This window comes from Arachis duranensis, chromosome 8, assembly GCF_000817695.3.
Source record: "Arachis duranensis cultivar V14167 chromosome 8, aradu.V14167.gnm2.J7QH, whole genome shotgun sequence".
NCBI classification, from domain to species: Eukaryota; Viridiplantae; Streptophyta; class Magnoliopsida; order Fabales; family Fabaceae; genus Arachis; species Arachis duranensis.
In genome coordinates this window covers 44,617,922-44,636,074 of record NC_029779.3, presented here as the reverse complement: position 1 = coordinate 44,636,074, position 18,153 = coordinate 44,617,922, and the positions used below count along the sequence as shown (strand labels likewise).

At 28.8% G+C, this 18,153-nt stretch overlaps 1 protein-coding gene across 4 annotated transcripts; it reads left to right on the top strand.

Moving 5' to 3' along the window:
• Positions 1–5,709: 5,709 nt before the first annotated feature.
• LOC107463085 (uncharacterized) lies at positions 5,710–11,596 on the top strand. Of its 4 annotated transcripts, none has more exons than XM_052253137.1 (9): positions 5,710–6,027; positions 6,554–6,825; positions 7,022–7,682; positions 7,901–8,100; positions 8,200–8,444; positions 8,727–9,388; positions 9,986–10,225; positions 10,337–10,408; positions 11,073–11,596. In XM_052253137.1, the coding sequence occupies exons 2-7, from the start codon at positions 6,554–6,556 to the stop codon at positions 9,998–10,000; spliced, it is 2,055 nt and encodes a 684-aa protein (XP_052109097.1). In that variant the 5' UTR covers positions 5,710–6,027; the 3' UTR covers positions 10,001–10,225; positions 10,337–10,408; positions 11,073–11,596. The 4 variants fall into 4 exon arrangements, with proteins under 4 accessions (XP_052109097.1, XP_052109095.1, XP_052109096.1 ...); XM_052253135.1 differs by having other exon boundaries at positions 8,727–9,598; XM_052253136.1 differs by having other exon boundaries at positions 8,727–9,857; positions 11,082–11,596.
• The last annotated feature ends 6,557 nt before the right edge of the window (positions 11,597–18,153 follow it).

The following is an 18,153-nucleotide window of genomic DNA, read 5'->3' as shown; positions in this document are numbered from 1 at the left end:
TTTGGAATTTCGTGAATCCCGTTAAATTTTGTTGGGTTAGATTCTACAAATTAGGGAAGAAAAGAATGTCACTAAAAATTTTAATCTTTCATAAAAATAATTAAAAAACTAGAAAGAACAAAAATACGCTTACAAAAGTAAAAAAAAAAAAATGACAAAACTATTTACTTCATATCGAGACGTTTTTGTCATGTTTTTAAGTTTTTTATTATATTTTTTTGTTATTTAATCTTTTAAGTTATTTTTGTTCGAAACTCGATCATTAAAAATATTTGATAGTTTAGTCATTCTTTTTATAGCATCAAAACTTAGATAGATTTAGTCATTTAGGGTAGGTTTAATTTGATAAAGTTTATTAGAGGGGTGCTTATATTTTTTAAAAATATAAATATTTAAACATCTTAATTTTGTAAATAAAAAAATTATATATTTATATTTTTAGTTTGTATATTTTTAAATAAAAAGTCTCATATGAGTATATAATCTTATATATATTATTAATGAGGTAACACCAAAAGAATAAATTTTTACATACAAGTTAATTAATCAAATAAGTTTAACAAATCATTTATACTCACGCGCATACGTTTCTTTGTGCTCCTGCTATACACATTCTTCTTTTTTGTTATTTTTCTCTTTTGTTATCATCGTTAGTTCGTTACTAACTCCTCCTCCTCCTCCTCATCATCATCATCATCATCATCATCATCATCATCATCATCATCATCATCATCATCATTGAAATTTATTCTCCTCTTTTCTTTTTCTCCTTCTCCTCTACCATCTTCATCATCATGATCATTATCGTTATAATCATAGTCTTTTTCTTCTTACACGTATTGTCGTTATCGTTATCGTCGTTATTATTATCCACAATTAGAAAATGGATTAATACAGACAGATTTAGTCTTTATTACAGACGGATTTTTGGTTACTGACGGATTTTGTCCCTCTGTAAAAGTTTCGTCGGAAATTATTTACCGACAGATTTTTTTCGTCGGAAAATTATCGACGGATTTTTACCAGTTACCGACGGATTTTTCCTCTGTAAATTCTCCATCCATTTCCTGAAGTCGACGAATTTTTCGTCTGTAATTACAGACGAATTTTCTGACGAATTTTTCGTCTGTAATTACAGATGAATTTTCAGACGAATTTTCCGTCTGTAATTACAGAAGATTTTCTAACAGATTTTTTGTCTGTAATTACAGACAAATTTTTTGACAGATTTTTCGTCTGTAATTTGAACCTTGAAAAATTATCTTCCACTTTGATTACAAGCAGAAAATCCGTCTGTAAATCCGTCAGTAAGGTAAAATAGAATTTTTTTAATTTTTTCAATTACAAAATAAACTTGTTTTCATACAAAATAAATATAAATTTAATACAAATTTTTATCTAATTTGTATTCAAATATTTATAATATTTTAAAAAATAAACAAATTTATCGTATTATCAAATTAAAAGAAAAGTACTATAAACAAGCAAGTCAATATAATTCAAAACATAAACAAAGTGTATTGATTATCAACTATAATTCCTAGTATATTGTTCAACCATGCTAAAACTATCAGTTATAATCTTCAGTGTCATCTTCATCCTCATCATCATCATAGTCCTCATCCGAAGACATTGAGGGTGGCAGCGGTGGCGATGGTAGTGGAATTGCACTAGAACTACTTGACGCTCTAACCTTCTCATAATAGCTAACATAAACCTCATTCCATCTCTTCTGTTTCAGCTTTTCGTTCTTGGCCTTTCCAATTGCCCGTTCCAACTTTTCTAACTTCTTTTGAGTCTTTTTCAAGGGAGCCAAGCGTGTATCTAACAACTTATTAATACGCTCATCTATTTGTTGAGTAACACGCTGAAAAAGCTCTTCATTGATATTATGAATCTGTTCTTACAAATCAGGAACAGAATTTTGATTTCTAGGTGTTCTTCCAAATACAGAATTGATAGAAGTGGTTCCAAACTTGATAGAGGTAGAAAAGAATGACCCTTTTTCGGTAAACTCGATTCTTCTTTTACCCACCACACACTTCCTCCCAAATCAAGTATTCATCAATTGGTGATAGCTCCATTCTATATGCTTGAGTTTCGGTATGTTAGATCTGAACTTCTGCTAACTTTTTTATAAACTTCTCATGTTGCATAATAATTATATCAAATGTATAAATCAAATTTCAAACAATATAGTACACGATATATAGTATACTTTTAATAACTATATATTCAATAGCTGAAATTGATTAGCTCTAATGTCTTGCATCTCCACAATACTTTTTAATACTCTGCCTAATTTTTATTCGGTCATTTTATTTTTAAGTAACAAATCTAAATATTTGAAACTACCATCCATCAGAAATTAATAATCTAAGGGACATACATCTTATTTTATTTGTGTACATTTAATTATTTATGTACATTTATAGAGCCATAATGGATTAATGGCCTTGATATAATGATAAACCATATTACATGGAAGTACAGTACTTATTCCTGCAGTTTTCATACTCTTAAGACAAATTATTATAACCATCTTCATAAGTACATGATTGTGCATTATATCCAATATTGAGACTCCAAATATAATTCTTGATGACCAAAATCACAAAGATGAACACTACAGTAGGGATGCAATAGATTCTAACCAACTCCAAATGCAATGTTAATGTTCCAGCACTAATTTTTCATCCTCCATTATATCCGACTAATGCAATAAGTAATGCAGTACATTTTAAAATCAGTAATAACACTTTTTTTTCATGACTGTAGCGAGAAAAGACGAAAAATAATTTTACAAATGTTTGAATACAAAGTAACTGAACTATCTTGTAAGTAAAGTCGCATATCATCAATAACCAAAGGGAGAAAAATTAAGTATTAGGACATGTGGGGCATTACAATTTTAATTTTAGACAACAAAATTGTAAATATTTTAACTCAAATATAACATGCATGTGTGTATATAAATACTTCTTCTGATTCCACATAAAACACAAAATAAAATTTTTTTTACATAAATATATGTCTATTAAATAAGATCTTAAAAGTTTTAAAAATACTTCTAAGTTTTTTTTATTTTGTTTCAATTTTGTCCCAAAAGTTTTCGATTTGCATCAAATATATCCTCGACGGCTAAATTTTCAAAAAATTTAAGACCAAACTAACAATAATGCATGAAAATTATGCTTGATTTACTTGTATTGAGAATTGTTTTTATGAAATTATTGTTAAATTGGTCTTAAATTTTTTGAAAAATTAGCCGTCAGGGATATATTTGATCCAAATAAAAAATTTTTAGGACAAAATTAAAACAAAATAAAACTTAAGATATTTTTAAAATTTTTGTTAAATTTCAAGAATAAAAAATATACTTTACTCTTAAAATAATTATCCTAAAATAATGATGTTAAAGTACTTGAAATACCTAAACCATTATGGACTGATCCTAAAAGGCAATGTTGAAAAATTGACGTCACCAACTAACCCTACCACTCACGATTGTCTAATATAATGTTGAGGATCAGCATTACATGTAAAAATATAATGTCACCCTCCTCTGTTTTCTGCACACAAATACCATTAATGTCCCATCAAAGCACCTTAGTTTCTTTGTCACCATTAATGTGCTATTGTCCGAATAATGCTCTACATCCAATATTAACTTGAATATATTCTCATCTTCCTCGTTGCCCCCACCATATAAAATACTACTTAAGCTTCACAATGATATATAATGATGGTAATGTTTTCTGATCTTTTATTTTATTAAAAAAAAAAATCTTTCTAAAGCAGAGTGTATAACTGTATATAGACATATTGTTACTACATGGATAATGGACTTGAATGTTGAGAAATGTGGCTCGAGTTGTGAAGTATAGTATTTATATTGGAATATACTTAAGATAGAAAAGGATGAACTAACTAAAAGAGAAAAATACAAATAGAGTTAGAGAAGAGAATCTAAAGACATTCAATAAATTTCAGAACGAGTATTACAATTCAAATTTCTTATATTTATACCATTAATTTTTATCTTCTTGGTAAAACTATTATCTACTATAGTGTCAGTCTTAAGCATAATATTAGTAAGGTACTATATAGATTGAAGTTGTATAGAGAAAATATAAATTTTTTTTACCGTTATTCTTTATTATTTTATTAATGTTCAAAATATAGATTCTAATTCAATATCTCTTTCATCTTATAAAAAAAAATTTATAAACTTATATCATCATCATATAATTTATCTATTAGTAATTGGAGTATCTTAAACTACTCGGGTTCATACACGCTATAGTTTGCAGCAAAACCTTAATGATAACTGACGTATCTATACAAATTTTCATACTGCTTAATTTTAATGTATTGAGAGTGTAACATATTTTATACAGTCATGTAATTATATCTATTTTTTAAATAATTATTCATACAAACAATATAAAAAGTAGTTATTTTTATTAAAATAATATTACGAAATTAATTAAATGTATAACACTATTTTATACTAATATTGTATTTAAATTAAATTTATTTTTATACTTAAGTTTTAGACTTTTAGTTTGGATATCAAAGACCTCATACATATATAGTACGTGATAAGTTCTTAGCATACCCAAAATTTGTTGACAATAATAGAGAAAAAAATATATATAAATAAACAATTTTTAATTAGTCAATTTTAAACAATTATAATTAAGAAGAATGAATTTTATATTTTTTTAAAAATAAAATTTAAATAATTATTAATTAACAACAATTAATTAATATAAAATAAAATTTAAAAATACAAATNCTCATCATTTTGTCCTATTAGCACGTTATTAATGAAAAATACCAAAAAATTTTAAGAATGTCACTTTAGTAAATTGAGAGACGATTTTAGTCTATAAAACCAATCTTAATTCTCATAACTTGTTTAAAAATTATTTAATGAGAAAATTTTAGGATCAATATTTTTATTATAATTTAGTCAGTATTTAATCACAAAAAAATATGCATAATTTTACATTATTAGATATAATTTTATACTATTAAAAATACTAATAATAATTAATTAATGACTATAAATCATAAAATATGTTGGCTTTCTAACATTACTATTATTTAATATAAAAAAATTCTATTATTTTAAAAAAAATATTTTTATTTAAAATTTAATTTTATGATTATAGAAATTAAAAGATCTATTTTAGTCTAATTTACAAATAAAAAATTAAAATTAAAATTCTCAAAGAAATAAGTTGTTTTAAAGCAAGAAAAAAAATCAGTTTTGAATAAATTTTAATTCCAAACCTTCTAAATAAACTCTCAAGAACACTTTTAACTTTTTAAGACTTCGATCGAAACAATTTCTTTCTGTTTTTTGGTATTATGGAACAATTTCTTTCTGTATTCAATAAACCATTTCTTTTTTTTTTCCAGGATTAATAAACTATTTCTTTTGATACCCAGTCAGCCACCAAACAAATTTGTTTTTTGTTGGGTCAAACAGTGATTTAATTTTGGCGAAATCAGACATACATATACTTCAGAAATAACAAAATATGAATTTAGAAACCCAAGCTCTGTAATTGGCCACATAAATGGGTACAAAGCCCAACCCAAAATTAAAGCAGTAGTTTTTGTTTTTTAGCATTCAGTTTTTGGTTTATTATCCACGACGATATTCCGAATAAACAAAACAAAAGATAAAAAAAAAAAACAAAAAACAAAAAAATATTCATCTGATCATATATCTCTCTCTCTCTCTCTCTCTCTCTGCGATGACTGTTAGTGTTACCAATGATGAATTTCTCAGTGTAGACGAATAATGAATTGAGTTTACATTTTTCATTCTCTAACGTTTACAACTTTGCATTTACACTGGTTAATTGGCTAATAACCACTATCACACTTCCAATTTACTCAGTGCTTCATGCTTAATTTCTATTCTATTCTGATACCTAAAAATTTCTAAGCGCCAAACTCGAATTGTGATATAAGCTTGTCGGAGGAATAGCTCCAATATCTTGAGATAAGGTTAGTTTCATATCATGTTCAAAGGTTTTGGAGAGATATCTGAAGACAAATTAAAAAAAAATTCTTTCGTTTTTATGATTATTGTGCTTTTGACTCTTGATAATTTATTTGAAAATGCTAAATCTTTCTAGGTGGTGTGCCTGATATTCCTTCTGATTCAGAATTTGACTTCAATTTGAAGTTAGAACTCATGCCATTGTGATTAGGATTTTAGATTAGGAGGATTTTTAGGAAAATTTGACAATACTCTAAAATTTATCTATGTTGGAATATATGGGAGAGATGTCCCTATAATCTTTTGAAGAAAGTATATGCTGAAAGAACTGAGATATGAATGGTAGTAGTTAGTTTCTAGCATACACTTTCTCATGCCTTGTTCGGAAGGCAAAGAGGTTGCATTTGCATCTTTTCTTTTCTTTGGTGAGAGCTGAGATGAAAATTCATACTGATCATAGCTTCTTTCAGAAGTCCATACAATGCACATATAGTTTTTAATATAGCTGACACTTTCTGTTTGGAATTGTAGATGCCGAGAATGGAAGACATTCTAAACCTTCCAGTTCAAGATCCCCCATGTGCTGAGTTCTCTGCTGCTCACATAAATTGGGTGAAATTAGAGGGTGGTCGCCAAGGGGGTGATGATATTGCTCTGATTCCTTTTGTCAGAGTGGATGGTTTTGTGAAAGGGGAGTCTTCAAATCCAGAATGTCCTGCTAGCTTCCGTGTAGAATCAAGGAGGAAGAGACCTGAGGGGAGTGTCACTAAACCAAGGGTTGACGGCTATCTTGAATATACCTTGTATGTTATCTTTTAATTGATTTTTATACTGTTATACACTTATAATATTAAAGTTATATGGTTTGCAGTTCACATTAAGAGAGAAAAAATATGTGTATCAAAGTGATATATATTGTTATTCTCAAGTTATAAAAAATTGTCTTTAAGTATGAAAAGATTCCTTTAATTAACAATACAAAATCATATATTGATTCAGGTACTGGTGTTCTTATGGTCCTGAGGACTATCGAGAAGGTGACTCGTGCATAGGAGATAGCAAAAGTACCAAGCCTGCTTCAGGGAAGGGAAGCAGACCAGGGAGGCGTCATATGATGAGAGGTTGCCTTTGCCATTTCACTGTTAAAAGATTATATACACGCCCTCTTCTTGCTCTAATAATATACAACCAAAGAAGGCATGTAGACAAAACAGGGGCACCGTGTCATGGAATACTTGATAGGGATGCAATAGGAACAAGAGCTATGTATGCTCCACGCATTTCCGATGAGTTACGCCAGAAAGTGATGTCTATGCTTTATGTTGGGATATCTCTTGATAACATAATACAGCACCATGTAGAGGTTATGCAGAAGCAAGGTGGACCCCAAAACCGTGATGATTTTCTCACTCGAAATGATGTGCGCAACATGGAACGGAGTATCCGTAATTCTTCACATGAATTGCAGGAAAACGATGAATGCAGTGTAAAGATATGGGTCCAACGCCATCAGAAGCATGTTTTCTATTACCAAGATAACTCAGGTTCACAATCATTTGTTTTGGGCATACAGACAGATTGGCAGCTGCAACAGATGATTCGTTATGGAAATAAGAGTTTCATTTCTTTTCATTCAACATTTGGCTTGAAGAAGCTTAAGGTATTGCATGTTGTTTTTGTATGTACCTTTTCAAGAAGGAAGCTAGTTGTTTACAATCTGTTGTTTAATTATATGTTTAGCTTAATTACCCCTAATTTCGGTCGAGAATAAAATTCATGCTTACAAGAAACAGATGTAGTGAGTTTAGAAACTTGAAATTTAATTATTTCATGCTGCAGGATTGTATAATGTCTTATTTCCTTTCTCGTCCCTGACAGTATCCAGTGTGTTCGTTACTTGTTTTTGGTTCATCTCAAAATGCAATTCCCGTTGCTTGGATAATCACCTCATCCTTTGTCGGAAAAGACATACATAAATGGATTGCATTGCTATCTGAAAAGATACGAGCCAAGGATCCTAGATGGAGGCCTAGTGCTGTTATACTGGATGATCCATCTTTTGACTATAATAGCATAAGGTAAAAACATTATTGCATTTCTTTTAATTTCATTTGGAAATCTTGTTTTGGTGCAATAACCACTTAATATCAAATGTTATGAGATCTTGCTTGTTGTAGAGAGGCATTCCAGTGTCGCATCTTGTTATGTGCCTGGCATGTTCGCCGTTCTTGGATCAAAAAGCTTTTTAAGACATGTTGCAACTTTGAGGTGCAAAGGGAGATGTTACGGCACCTTGGATGGATTCTTTACTGTACAAGATGTGGACCAAATGCTATGGATGCACTTGAAGAGTTTATGCAAATTTTTGTTGATCAATGTTCTTTCATGGAGTATTTCAAGAGCAAGTGGCTACCAAGTATAGGTAATTTGCAAGTGATGGATGGTTTCTTTCGTATTCATTGAGGAAATATCAACACTTGCATTGTAGCCTGCATCGTAATCATTCCCAATCTGGCCTTTACGTGGTCCAGATTTTGATCAAATTCATTCATTTCAGTTCCGTTTTTGCTGAGCAACATTCACAACCATATCTTCAATTGGCTAACTTTTGTCATTATAACTACCAGCGTATCCATTCATTCGAACATCTTTAAAATGAATAGCACTTCTTGATATAATAGTATTTCCGTGCTTTCTCATGCAGATATGTGGATTAATGGCATAAAGTCACTACCGTTGACAATGCCCGAGTCACTTGCTGCAATAGAATCATATCACATAAAATTGAAATCCACACTTTTGAAAGAGAATAATGCTAATTTCTGGCCAAGACTTGACTGGTTAATCCACACTTTAACTACTGGATTTCTCTCCTTGTATTGGCTAGACCAATACAGTTTAGATACTGGCTATTTTGCGAATCTACAAGACAAATCTTTATCTGCCAATGCTTGGTATCACGCTCTCAATATTCCAGATGTTGATGTGATACTGGATGAGCAAAATCTCCGTCATGCAAAAGTTCTTTCTCAGACTGACAGAAACTTGGTGTATACAGTTTGGAATCCTGGCTTAGAATTTTCACTTTGTGATTGTTCTTGGTCTAGGCTGGGAAACCTTTGTAAACATGTAATCAAGGTGGCAACTTTCTGTAGAAGTCGGCAGGTTACAAGGCCGTTGTTGTCTGCTCAAGTTTATAAACAGGCTTTGCTCACCCTTCTCCATAATCCACCAGATGATCCTTTAGTCCTTGATCATACCGTTCTACATGTGGCTCGTTTGCAACAAGACATTAAAGCCTTGGAAGAATTGTCAAATAGTGGATTGCTCCAGCCTTTAGCCTCCGATTTAAGTTCTCAAATGGCCGTAAATCCTCTCCTTTTTCAGCATCAACATTGATTGCCGGTGTTTTTGAATGGAATGATAACTGGATTTACTCCAGCCAAAGCTGTTGATTTAATTTATCAAATGGCTACAAGTCCTCCCACTTTGCAGTAGCTGCACTGATTGGCATGTTTTGAAAGAAGATTGATTGTGTTTGGGTTAAAGCTCATTCTCATGCTTCTTTAATCAAGGGTAATACTATGGTGAGGAGTGAAGTTTTGATGAAGAGTGAAGATAACTTTTTTTAATAAAGAAAAAGACCACACAAAAAAATTATCATGCGCAATGCACATGTTCTTTATAAATTTAGTAAAAATCTTTACCCTTCATCCAATTCTACTCTTCACCAAAGAAATTCTCTTTAATCAATCTTACTTCATGATCCTTGAGCAGTCATTTGCTAGAGCAGAAAAGAATATATATTCCCTGCTGAGGTTCAACAACTGCAGAAGTAATTTTCTTGAAGTGCAACTTCTACTGTTATACTTATATGCTGATTTTGTTTCTTTTATTTTACCCAATTTTGTTCTATGGAGGGGGTTAGGTGGGCTGTTATTATTATTTGAAAAAAGAGAAGAGGGGGGGTGGAGATAACCTATGGTTAAGGTTGTGTTTGTGAGTTGTGATTTTGGAGGAAAACAAGGGGTTTCAAGAGTAACTAGGAGTCCTTTTCACTCGTCAAACCCTTCATTTCCTTCCCGTCGCACACACGAACACATCCTTAAGCGAAAGAACTCTAGGTTGCCAAGATAAATGAGAGGGGAAGGAACAAAAGGGTCCAGAGGCACGAAATGCATTGAGACTTTCATTTTGTCTTTGGTAAGATCAACCCTCCATGCAGTTAATTTGCTTTATATTCATCTCAAAGCTTTGTTAGTTTGCTTTATATTCACAGTATTTACAATTATTTGGTGAATCTTTCCTTCCCAGTGTTCCCTTGGGCTCTGGCGGTAGTGATTGGGATTTTGATCCATTATTTTCTATATCACCATATTGCATCAGGTAACAAGATTTTCTGTTGTTTACTCTTTTCTTTTCGTTTCTTCTTCTCAAATTCATAGCTGATTACATGGCTTCCTAGATAATCTTTCATTACATGCTTTCTTTTTTTTACTACAATTTTTGTTGGAAAGCTTGAATTTTTGCATGAAAATCTACTAGGTTTTCTTGTCTATTATTCTAGCGTGCATGGGGCGAATGCACTAAGCTGATGCGAACTAACTGTTGTGGCATTTTCATTTGAATCCCCCTGCAAACTATTTCTGGTTTTATCACATGTTTATATATACTAACGCCTTTACAGGTACAAAAGTTATCCAAAACAATAATTGTTCTTAGAATATATAAAAAAGGAACTTTAGAGCAACAATTATCAGATTAGGCTACCTACATTACATCCTTTGAATGTGACCCTTCTCCAGATCCTACTTTAAGCCGTGAACCAAGATGCTTGTACGCATGGCTTATGGCTTCCTTTCATAATATATATAGATATTTTTTTTTTTTTGTCTATATATGTATAGATAGTTGAATGTTTCACAAATGATTTTCCTATTCTCACGAAATTTTTTTTTGTCTTTATATGTATATATAGTTGAATGTTTCACAAATGATTTTCCTATTCTCACGAAATGACCAAAATACTTACCACATTGATTAATTTTAGGAAATTTAGATGGGGAATGTTTGGCATGGGGAGTGGTCTTCCAGAAACAAGAAATAGCATGGAAAATAATATCAACAATGTCAAGACTCAGTGATCACTGGCCAGGATACTAGTAAAATAATATGTTAAGAGCACTGCTCCATTTTTTCATTGGTCACTACTTTGATCTAACCTTTTCAACAATAAGGACATTCATACAATCATATCATGTAATTGATAGCATTGTTAACCCTTAGGAATGTTAGTGTTGCAAGTGTGAGGAGTGTTGAAGTTAGTCCCACATCAAAGAAAGCATGGAAGAGTGAGGAGTTTATAAGATGAGAGACTCATTAACTTGAAACCTTAAGGTTTTGAGTTGGATGTGGTGTCTTCTCATCTTATGTTTCTATCGCTTGTCGAGAGCTCTCCACGGTTGGCGTAGCCATATTGTTAGATAAGATAATAGTTAGAAGCAGGAAATTAATATACAATAACATATTCAAAGAATCTTAATATACAATGATTAACGTTTTATTTTTTTATTATTATTATCTAGGATTATGGAAATTTAGACATGCAAAACATCATTGAGAACACAATAAACAAAAGCTTTTTATGCCAACGAAATACCGTTCAAATGACATAATCTCTCCATCTTCATTTAGAGGTCTCGGATTAGAGGTCTCGGATCCGAGTTTCACTCTTAAATTTAAAAAACAAAAAAAAAAACAAAAGCTTTTTATGTGGCCCGAAACTCTCTCTTCTTGCCACATAAATATTTTCAAAAGTTTACCTTAGCAAAGTAAGTATGTTGATTAGTATATTAACATCGATTGAAATTATGTTTAGATTCGTTTCCGTTAATTTATTCATTCACGAAGTCAGATAATTATTCAGTGTATTTTTCTTATATATATATTCAAACATAAATCATAATTAATTTGACTAACAAGACGCAAATTGGATTCCAAGCAACAATCAACAAGTTGATAAAAACGAATTTGAGTGACTTAAAAGAAGAAAGAAAAGGAAGAATGCGGGTTCTTTTTTTAGGAGTCCTTCCATTAAAATTCTTTTAAATTTTACAGTGATCTAGAGTTCATTGTTCAAAAGTGTGGAAAAAATTAAAAGAGAAAATCAAAACATGAGTTTGAGATAAAAACTAATTCAAATATATCAATCTTTTTTATATATTGAAATAAGAATTAATTAGACTGATAAAAATATTTAACTACTTTTGTGAGTAAACTTAAATCCAAAACCCCAAATAATTCTGTTTAGTTAAATAAAAATATACTTTTCTTTAAAAAAAAATTAACACGATGTTAGGGTCCAAATTGGCATAATCTAAATCGATTTTCGTAAGTAGCAAGCATATGGGCTGATTAAGTCCTTATGTCCGATATATGGTAAATTACATTGAATGCAGCAAGTTAATTATTTATTTAAGTTTAGTTTGAGTAAACAGTTTAATTAAATTTTTTTTAAAAATAGTTTAAATAATAAATACTTATATTAAAAGTAGCTTATAAATAAGTTATTTTTTATTTGATTTTTTAGTTCTAAAACTATTTATTTTAAAAAATGTGATAAAAAGCTTTTTATTACAAGAGAAGTTATTTTTTTTAACTTTTTCATAAGCACTTAAATAGTTTCTTAGAAAACTACAATTTAATTTTAAAAATTGCACCAAATATTAATACTACTACTTTTCATAAGTTAAAAACTCAAAAAAAAAAACTTTTAAAGTTTCCAAACTGAGACTGAATTCATTATTTCATCGAACTTTTAAAATGATAATGTTTAAGAATCTTATAATGAAGTTAACTTAAGCCATAGATTTTTTTTAAAAATAAATGTTATTTTATTAATATAAAATAAAAGTGTTTTCATAAAGAAGTACAAAAAATTGGGTATTTTCATTTATCACAAACTGTGACTAAAAGACTAAGAGTTTAGAAAAGAGTAAAGTAAGAGTAAAGAAAATTAGCAGCATCTATCAGGTATGGCTCACGAGTTTACGCACTAAATTGCTGACTTCTTTCACTATCTCTGGTGCCGGACTTATTACCTTCTAAAAAACACACCGATTCCTCGCTTTCCAAGTGCTCCAACACAGCGTCGCTATGAGGAGGGTCTTTTGTCTACCGTCGAATTGAGCCACTGTCCAGGATAAGACTCGTTGCCACCAATTGAAAAAGGTCTATTCTTCTCTCATCCATAGGTCAGGGGTTATTAAGCTTAGATTCCATATTATTGAAGACAGGGGGCATTGGAACAAAGTATGAGAAATTGATTCAGCCTTTAACATGCATATTGGACAAGTGGCAGGAGACCAGGAGTGGATGCGAACCAGTTGTGAACTTGTTGCAACACCGGAAGTTTTTCATGAAGACTTTTTCATAAAAAAACCTTAATTTTATGAGGTAGTTTCAATTCCCAAATGCTATTCCATACTCTGTTGTTCTGTATGTTCTGGGGCTTCAATGAAGTAGGAGAATGAAAGAATCCATAAGCAATTTTGTATCCTAACCCAACTTTATATATATCAGATTTTGTCCAGCACCAATTAACTTCATCCCCCTCCTCTGTTGGTTTGATTGAAAAAATTTATTGCATATATCAACTGAAAAAATTGACTCAATCAGATTTCTATTCCAACTTCTATCAGGATTTAGTATCGCAATAATGTAAGACACTTGTAGATTTGGCGGGATTGTAAGTGCATTTTGAGGAACATTAAGGGGCACTGGTGGTGGGAGTCGGGGGTCATGGAAGATGCGAACATTAGTACCAGAACCTATTTTCCATATCAAACCTTTCTCGATCACCTTGCGCCCTTGAAGAACATTTCACCAGCTCCACGACGGTACACTTCCTATCTCTGCATGTAGAAAATCTGTATATTTGAAATATTTAGCTTTGAGCATTCTTGATAGAGTAGAATTAGGGTATTTCATTAGACGCCAACATTGCTTGCCCAATAAAGCCAAATTTTGCGTCCTTAGGTCCTTGATCTCCAGTCCTCTATCTTTCTTCGGTCTCGTCATTGTGTCCCATTTAATCCAAACTATTCTTCGTTTTGCACATTTTTTACCCCCACCAAAATTGCGAGAGTATGTTATGAATCTCAGTCAACAGCGTGTTTGAAATAGTTAAAAAATATGTAAGATTAAACTTATTGTTGCTACCATGCAATAGCACCTTCAGTTCCTAGTTTAATAGTATTTTTTTCTTATTTGATAAATAATCATATTATCATTTCAGCTCTCAAATGTTAATTATATTATAACTATATTTAATTGTGTCACAGAAATGTTCATAGAATTCATCTATGCATAGATAGCAACTGTTTATGTGTATTACACCTCCTTCAAAAACTGCTATGACTTATAGCAATTTCTGCCCAACTCCATTTTAATGTAAACTGTGGCTACCAGTAGCGGATTATGTTTAATTTCAAATTAGCGGGTGCCTATAACGGTTTATATCAATGTTCTGAAAATTAGTTTAAATTGGTCGATCGAACCGAAAAATGTTGATAAACACGGTTTGGGTAGAAAAAAAACCGCCAAATTAAAAAATCGGAATTAGACTGCCAAATCGATAAAAAATCGATCGGTCAAATCCTAGTCTTCACCAGTTCACTCAGACACCCACAAACCCACTGTCGAGCCTCCAGCCCTCCACTCTCATTGCTTAGCCTCCAGGCCTCCACTCTCATTGCTTAGTTCTCATCTCATCTCTTATTAATAGTAAAATTGGTTCAAATCCAAGTAATAAATAGAACGATAATAATATTAGTGGGTATAAATTATCATTTGTTTTTAGATATTTAAGTTTTAGAATTGGTTTAAATAATATACTGAATGATGATGATATTGGTTAGTTGTGCATATATATATATTTCATTAGTTCGTTAATTTTATCTTTTGAATTATTTTTTATTATGGTATTATTTTTGGTGACTATTATGGTACTATTTTAATGTACTCTTATTTTTTATTGTGAATTTATAATTTTAAAAATAATCATTCTTAAAAGAAATATTAATTTTATCTCTTAATTTTTTTTAGCTCTGACAATATTAAATAATTTATATATTATTTATACTATAACAAAACAATATACAAAAAATATGGGAGTTTGATGTTCAATTCTTTTTGCTCGACAGTTGTTGTATAAAATATTTATTTAAAAATATTGGTAATTTTTTATTTAATTTATACAGTAAATAATAACGTTTTATGTAATTTTATTTTATTTAATATCTAATAAATTTAGATTTAGATTTTTTTTTATTCTTTTCGAATTAAAATAGTCCCATTGCATGATTGACAATTTTAATTTCTATTATAATAACTATTTTTTCTATTATTTTTTATTTATTATTTTTTTATTTTTGTCATAATAACTATTTTTTATGTTAATAATAATTGTTCTATACAGAGAAGTGCATCCTGAATTAGAAATAGAAGTAAGAAAAATTGAAAAAAAAAACAAATTAAAAGGCAAATTAATAGAATAAAGAATTGAGAAAGAAGTTACACATAATTTTTTTATAACAGTGAATGAAATAGAGATGAAAATGAAATAGAGCAGATGAGTTGTGATTCTGTAAGGCTGGAACTAGTTTCTTTATGTAACTAACTAACGGATGTAGGGGAGAAATTCTACCATCTATAACAATATATAATGGCAAAACTTGTTTTGGTGTCTAAAATTCTTTTTCAATTTTATCCTTTCTAATATTACCCACTAGATATTAGTTATTCTATGTTAAAAAATTTTCACTGCCTTATCTTCTTTCTTCTCACATACATTTACGTTCTCTCTATCTCATTAATTCACATTCGCAGAACTTCTATCATTATCTTTTACCTCTCTTACTATCTATCATCTCATATTATTTTTACTGCATAATAAAAATTTTTTTGTATTGAATGTAAATTATTATTGCAAATTTTTTTATTTGCATATATTTCTAAAAAATAAAAGTAAAATAGTTCAATAAGAACAATTTTTTTAAAAATAAATTTACAAAGAATAATTTTTTTTTTCAAATTGTTATCCTACTTTTTGAATATACTCTAGATACCTATACAATATATAATGTCTAAATTTAAGTTTCAATAGCTGAAAAAAGTTTATTATTAAAAAAAATTTCTCCCATACACCTAGAAGTGACGTGGAATAAAAAAACTTCCACACACTTTTTATAGCAACTCTATCAAAAAATTGTATTGGAGGTTAATTATTCATGCGGATTATTTGTACTGTAGATATGTTTTTAAAAGAATAAAAGTAAAATAGTTTAGCAAAGACAATATTTAAAAAAAAATTGCACATAATAATTTTTATACCAATATATTAAAATTTATTTTACATATAATATTCATTCATCTAAATTCATTCATGGAATATCTTATAAAAATTATATTTCAGTAATTTTTTTATCTTATAACCATTTTATATTTTGGGATTCAAAATTTTGTATTTTTATTTTTATTTCAGGTTTATTTTTATGTATATTTTAGCTCTATTAATAAAAAAGTGTTAACGTTAGTTTTAATGTTTAACTTTTATAGGATAAATAAAAAAGAATTGAAAAACTATTTATTATAAAAGAAGTTAAATCTATTTTTTGAGCATAGGAATATATATAATTCATTATTAAATGAATAAAAATAAATATATGTTTATTTAATTTTTTAAATTTTACATTAATTATTAAAATCATGATATAATAGATGTGCTCCTATAAAAAAATGAAAATAATTTGGTAATTATTTTTTTTGTTGAAAGAAAACATGACTTAATAACTATAAAGTCTAATTTAAACAATTATAAATAAGTAAAATAAGTAATAAAAAACGGACATAAAATTTAATTTTTTTATTATTTGGTACAAAAATAAATATAATAAAATAAATTATTGTTCCTATACATAATCACATAAAATTTAACATTATCCTTCTCTAGAGCCACCTATTTTTTAGTTTTTATTCTTATTTTTGTACTTTATTTTAATTTTATTAAACCAAAAAAGTACTAATGTCATTTAATTTTAATTTTCAACTTTTATCATAATAAAAATATGTTAATTTATATGCATTAGATAATAAAAAATTTACTCATAATAAAAAAAAAGCTAAATTTATTCATTCGTTACATTTATATGAGTGTAAATAATTCACATAAGAGTTATGAGACTTTTTCTTTTTGAACTTTATTTTTGAATTAGTATTCACTCTTTGAGTGTAATAATCATGAACTAATATATGATGGTAACTAAATGCAATTGAAGAAAAGATAGAAAGAGAATAAAAAATAGAAGAAGAAAGAGAGAACAAGCTAATATAAGAGTAGTGGTGAAATAAATAAATTTACAAAATATTTATAAATTTTTATCTTCATTGTTAGTATTATACCTAAATTAATTTAAATTCACTTATTCTATATATTAAAAAAATTAAATAACTTATGAATTTTTTTGTTTTTTATTTTATTATTCTATACCAAATTTTTGAATGCTTGATATCTTAATTTTTTTAAACGATAAAATATGATTTAACAAGTAAGTATAAAAAATAAGTATTTATATAATAATTATACATCTAGATATCTAAATCAAACAAGAATATACTTTTTTTTAACAAATCTTTAACAACTAAAAAATTAATACAATGGATATGTATGAATCAAAGTGATAAACAAAAATGAGACCTGCGATAATGATATGGTGGTAATAGATTGCGGTTGAGGTTAATAGAAGAAGAAAACAAGGAAGGACAATAAAACAATGAAACATAATAGTGACGGAGAGACAATAATAGTTATACATATGAAAAAATAATAAGAAAAAATAATAGTGCATAGTATGATGAAATGATATAATCAAAATAAAAATTAATAATTTTAAAATAATAATAAAATTTAAGATAATTAAAGATGTTCAATATAAGATTAAAGAAACAATTTTTTATCTATTAGAATTATGTATCTTCTAAAGAATTTTTTTAATATGAATATAAATTTTTAAATTTATTTCAAATTAAATAGGATTGAGAAAATAAATAAATTTAATATATAAATAATTAAT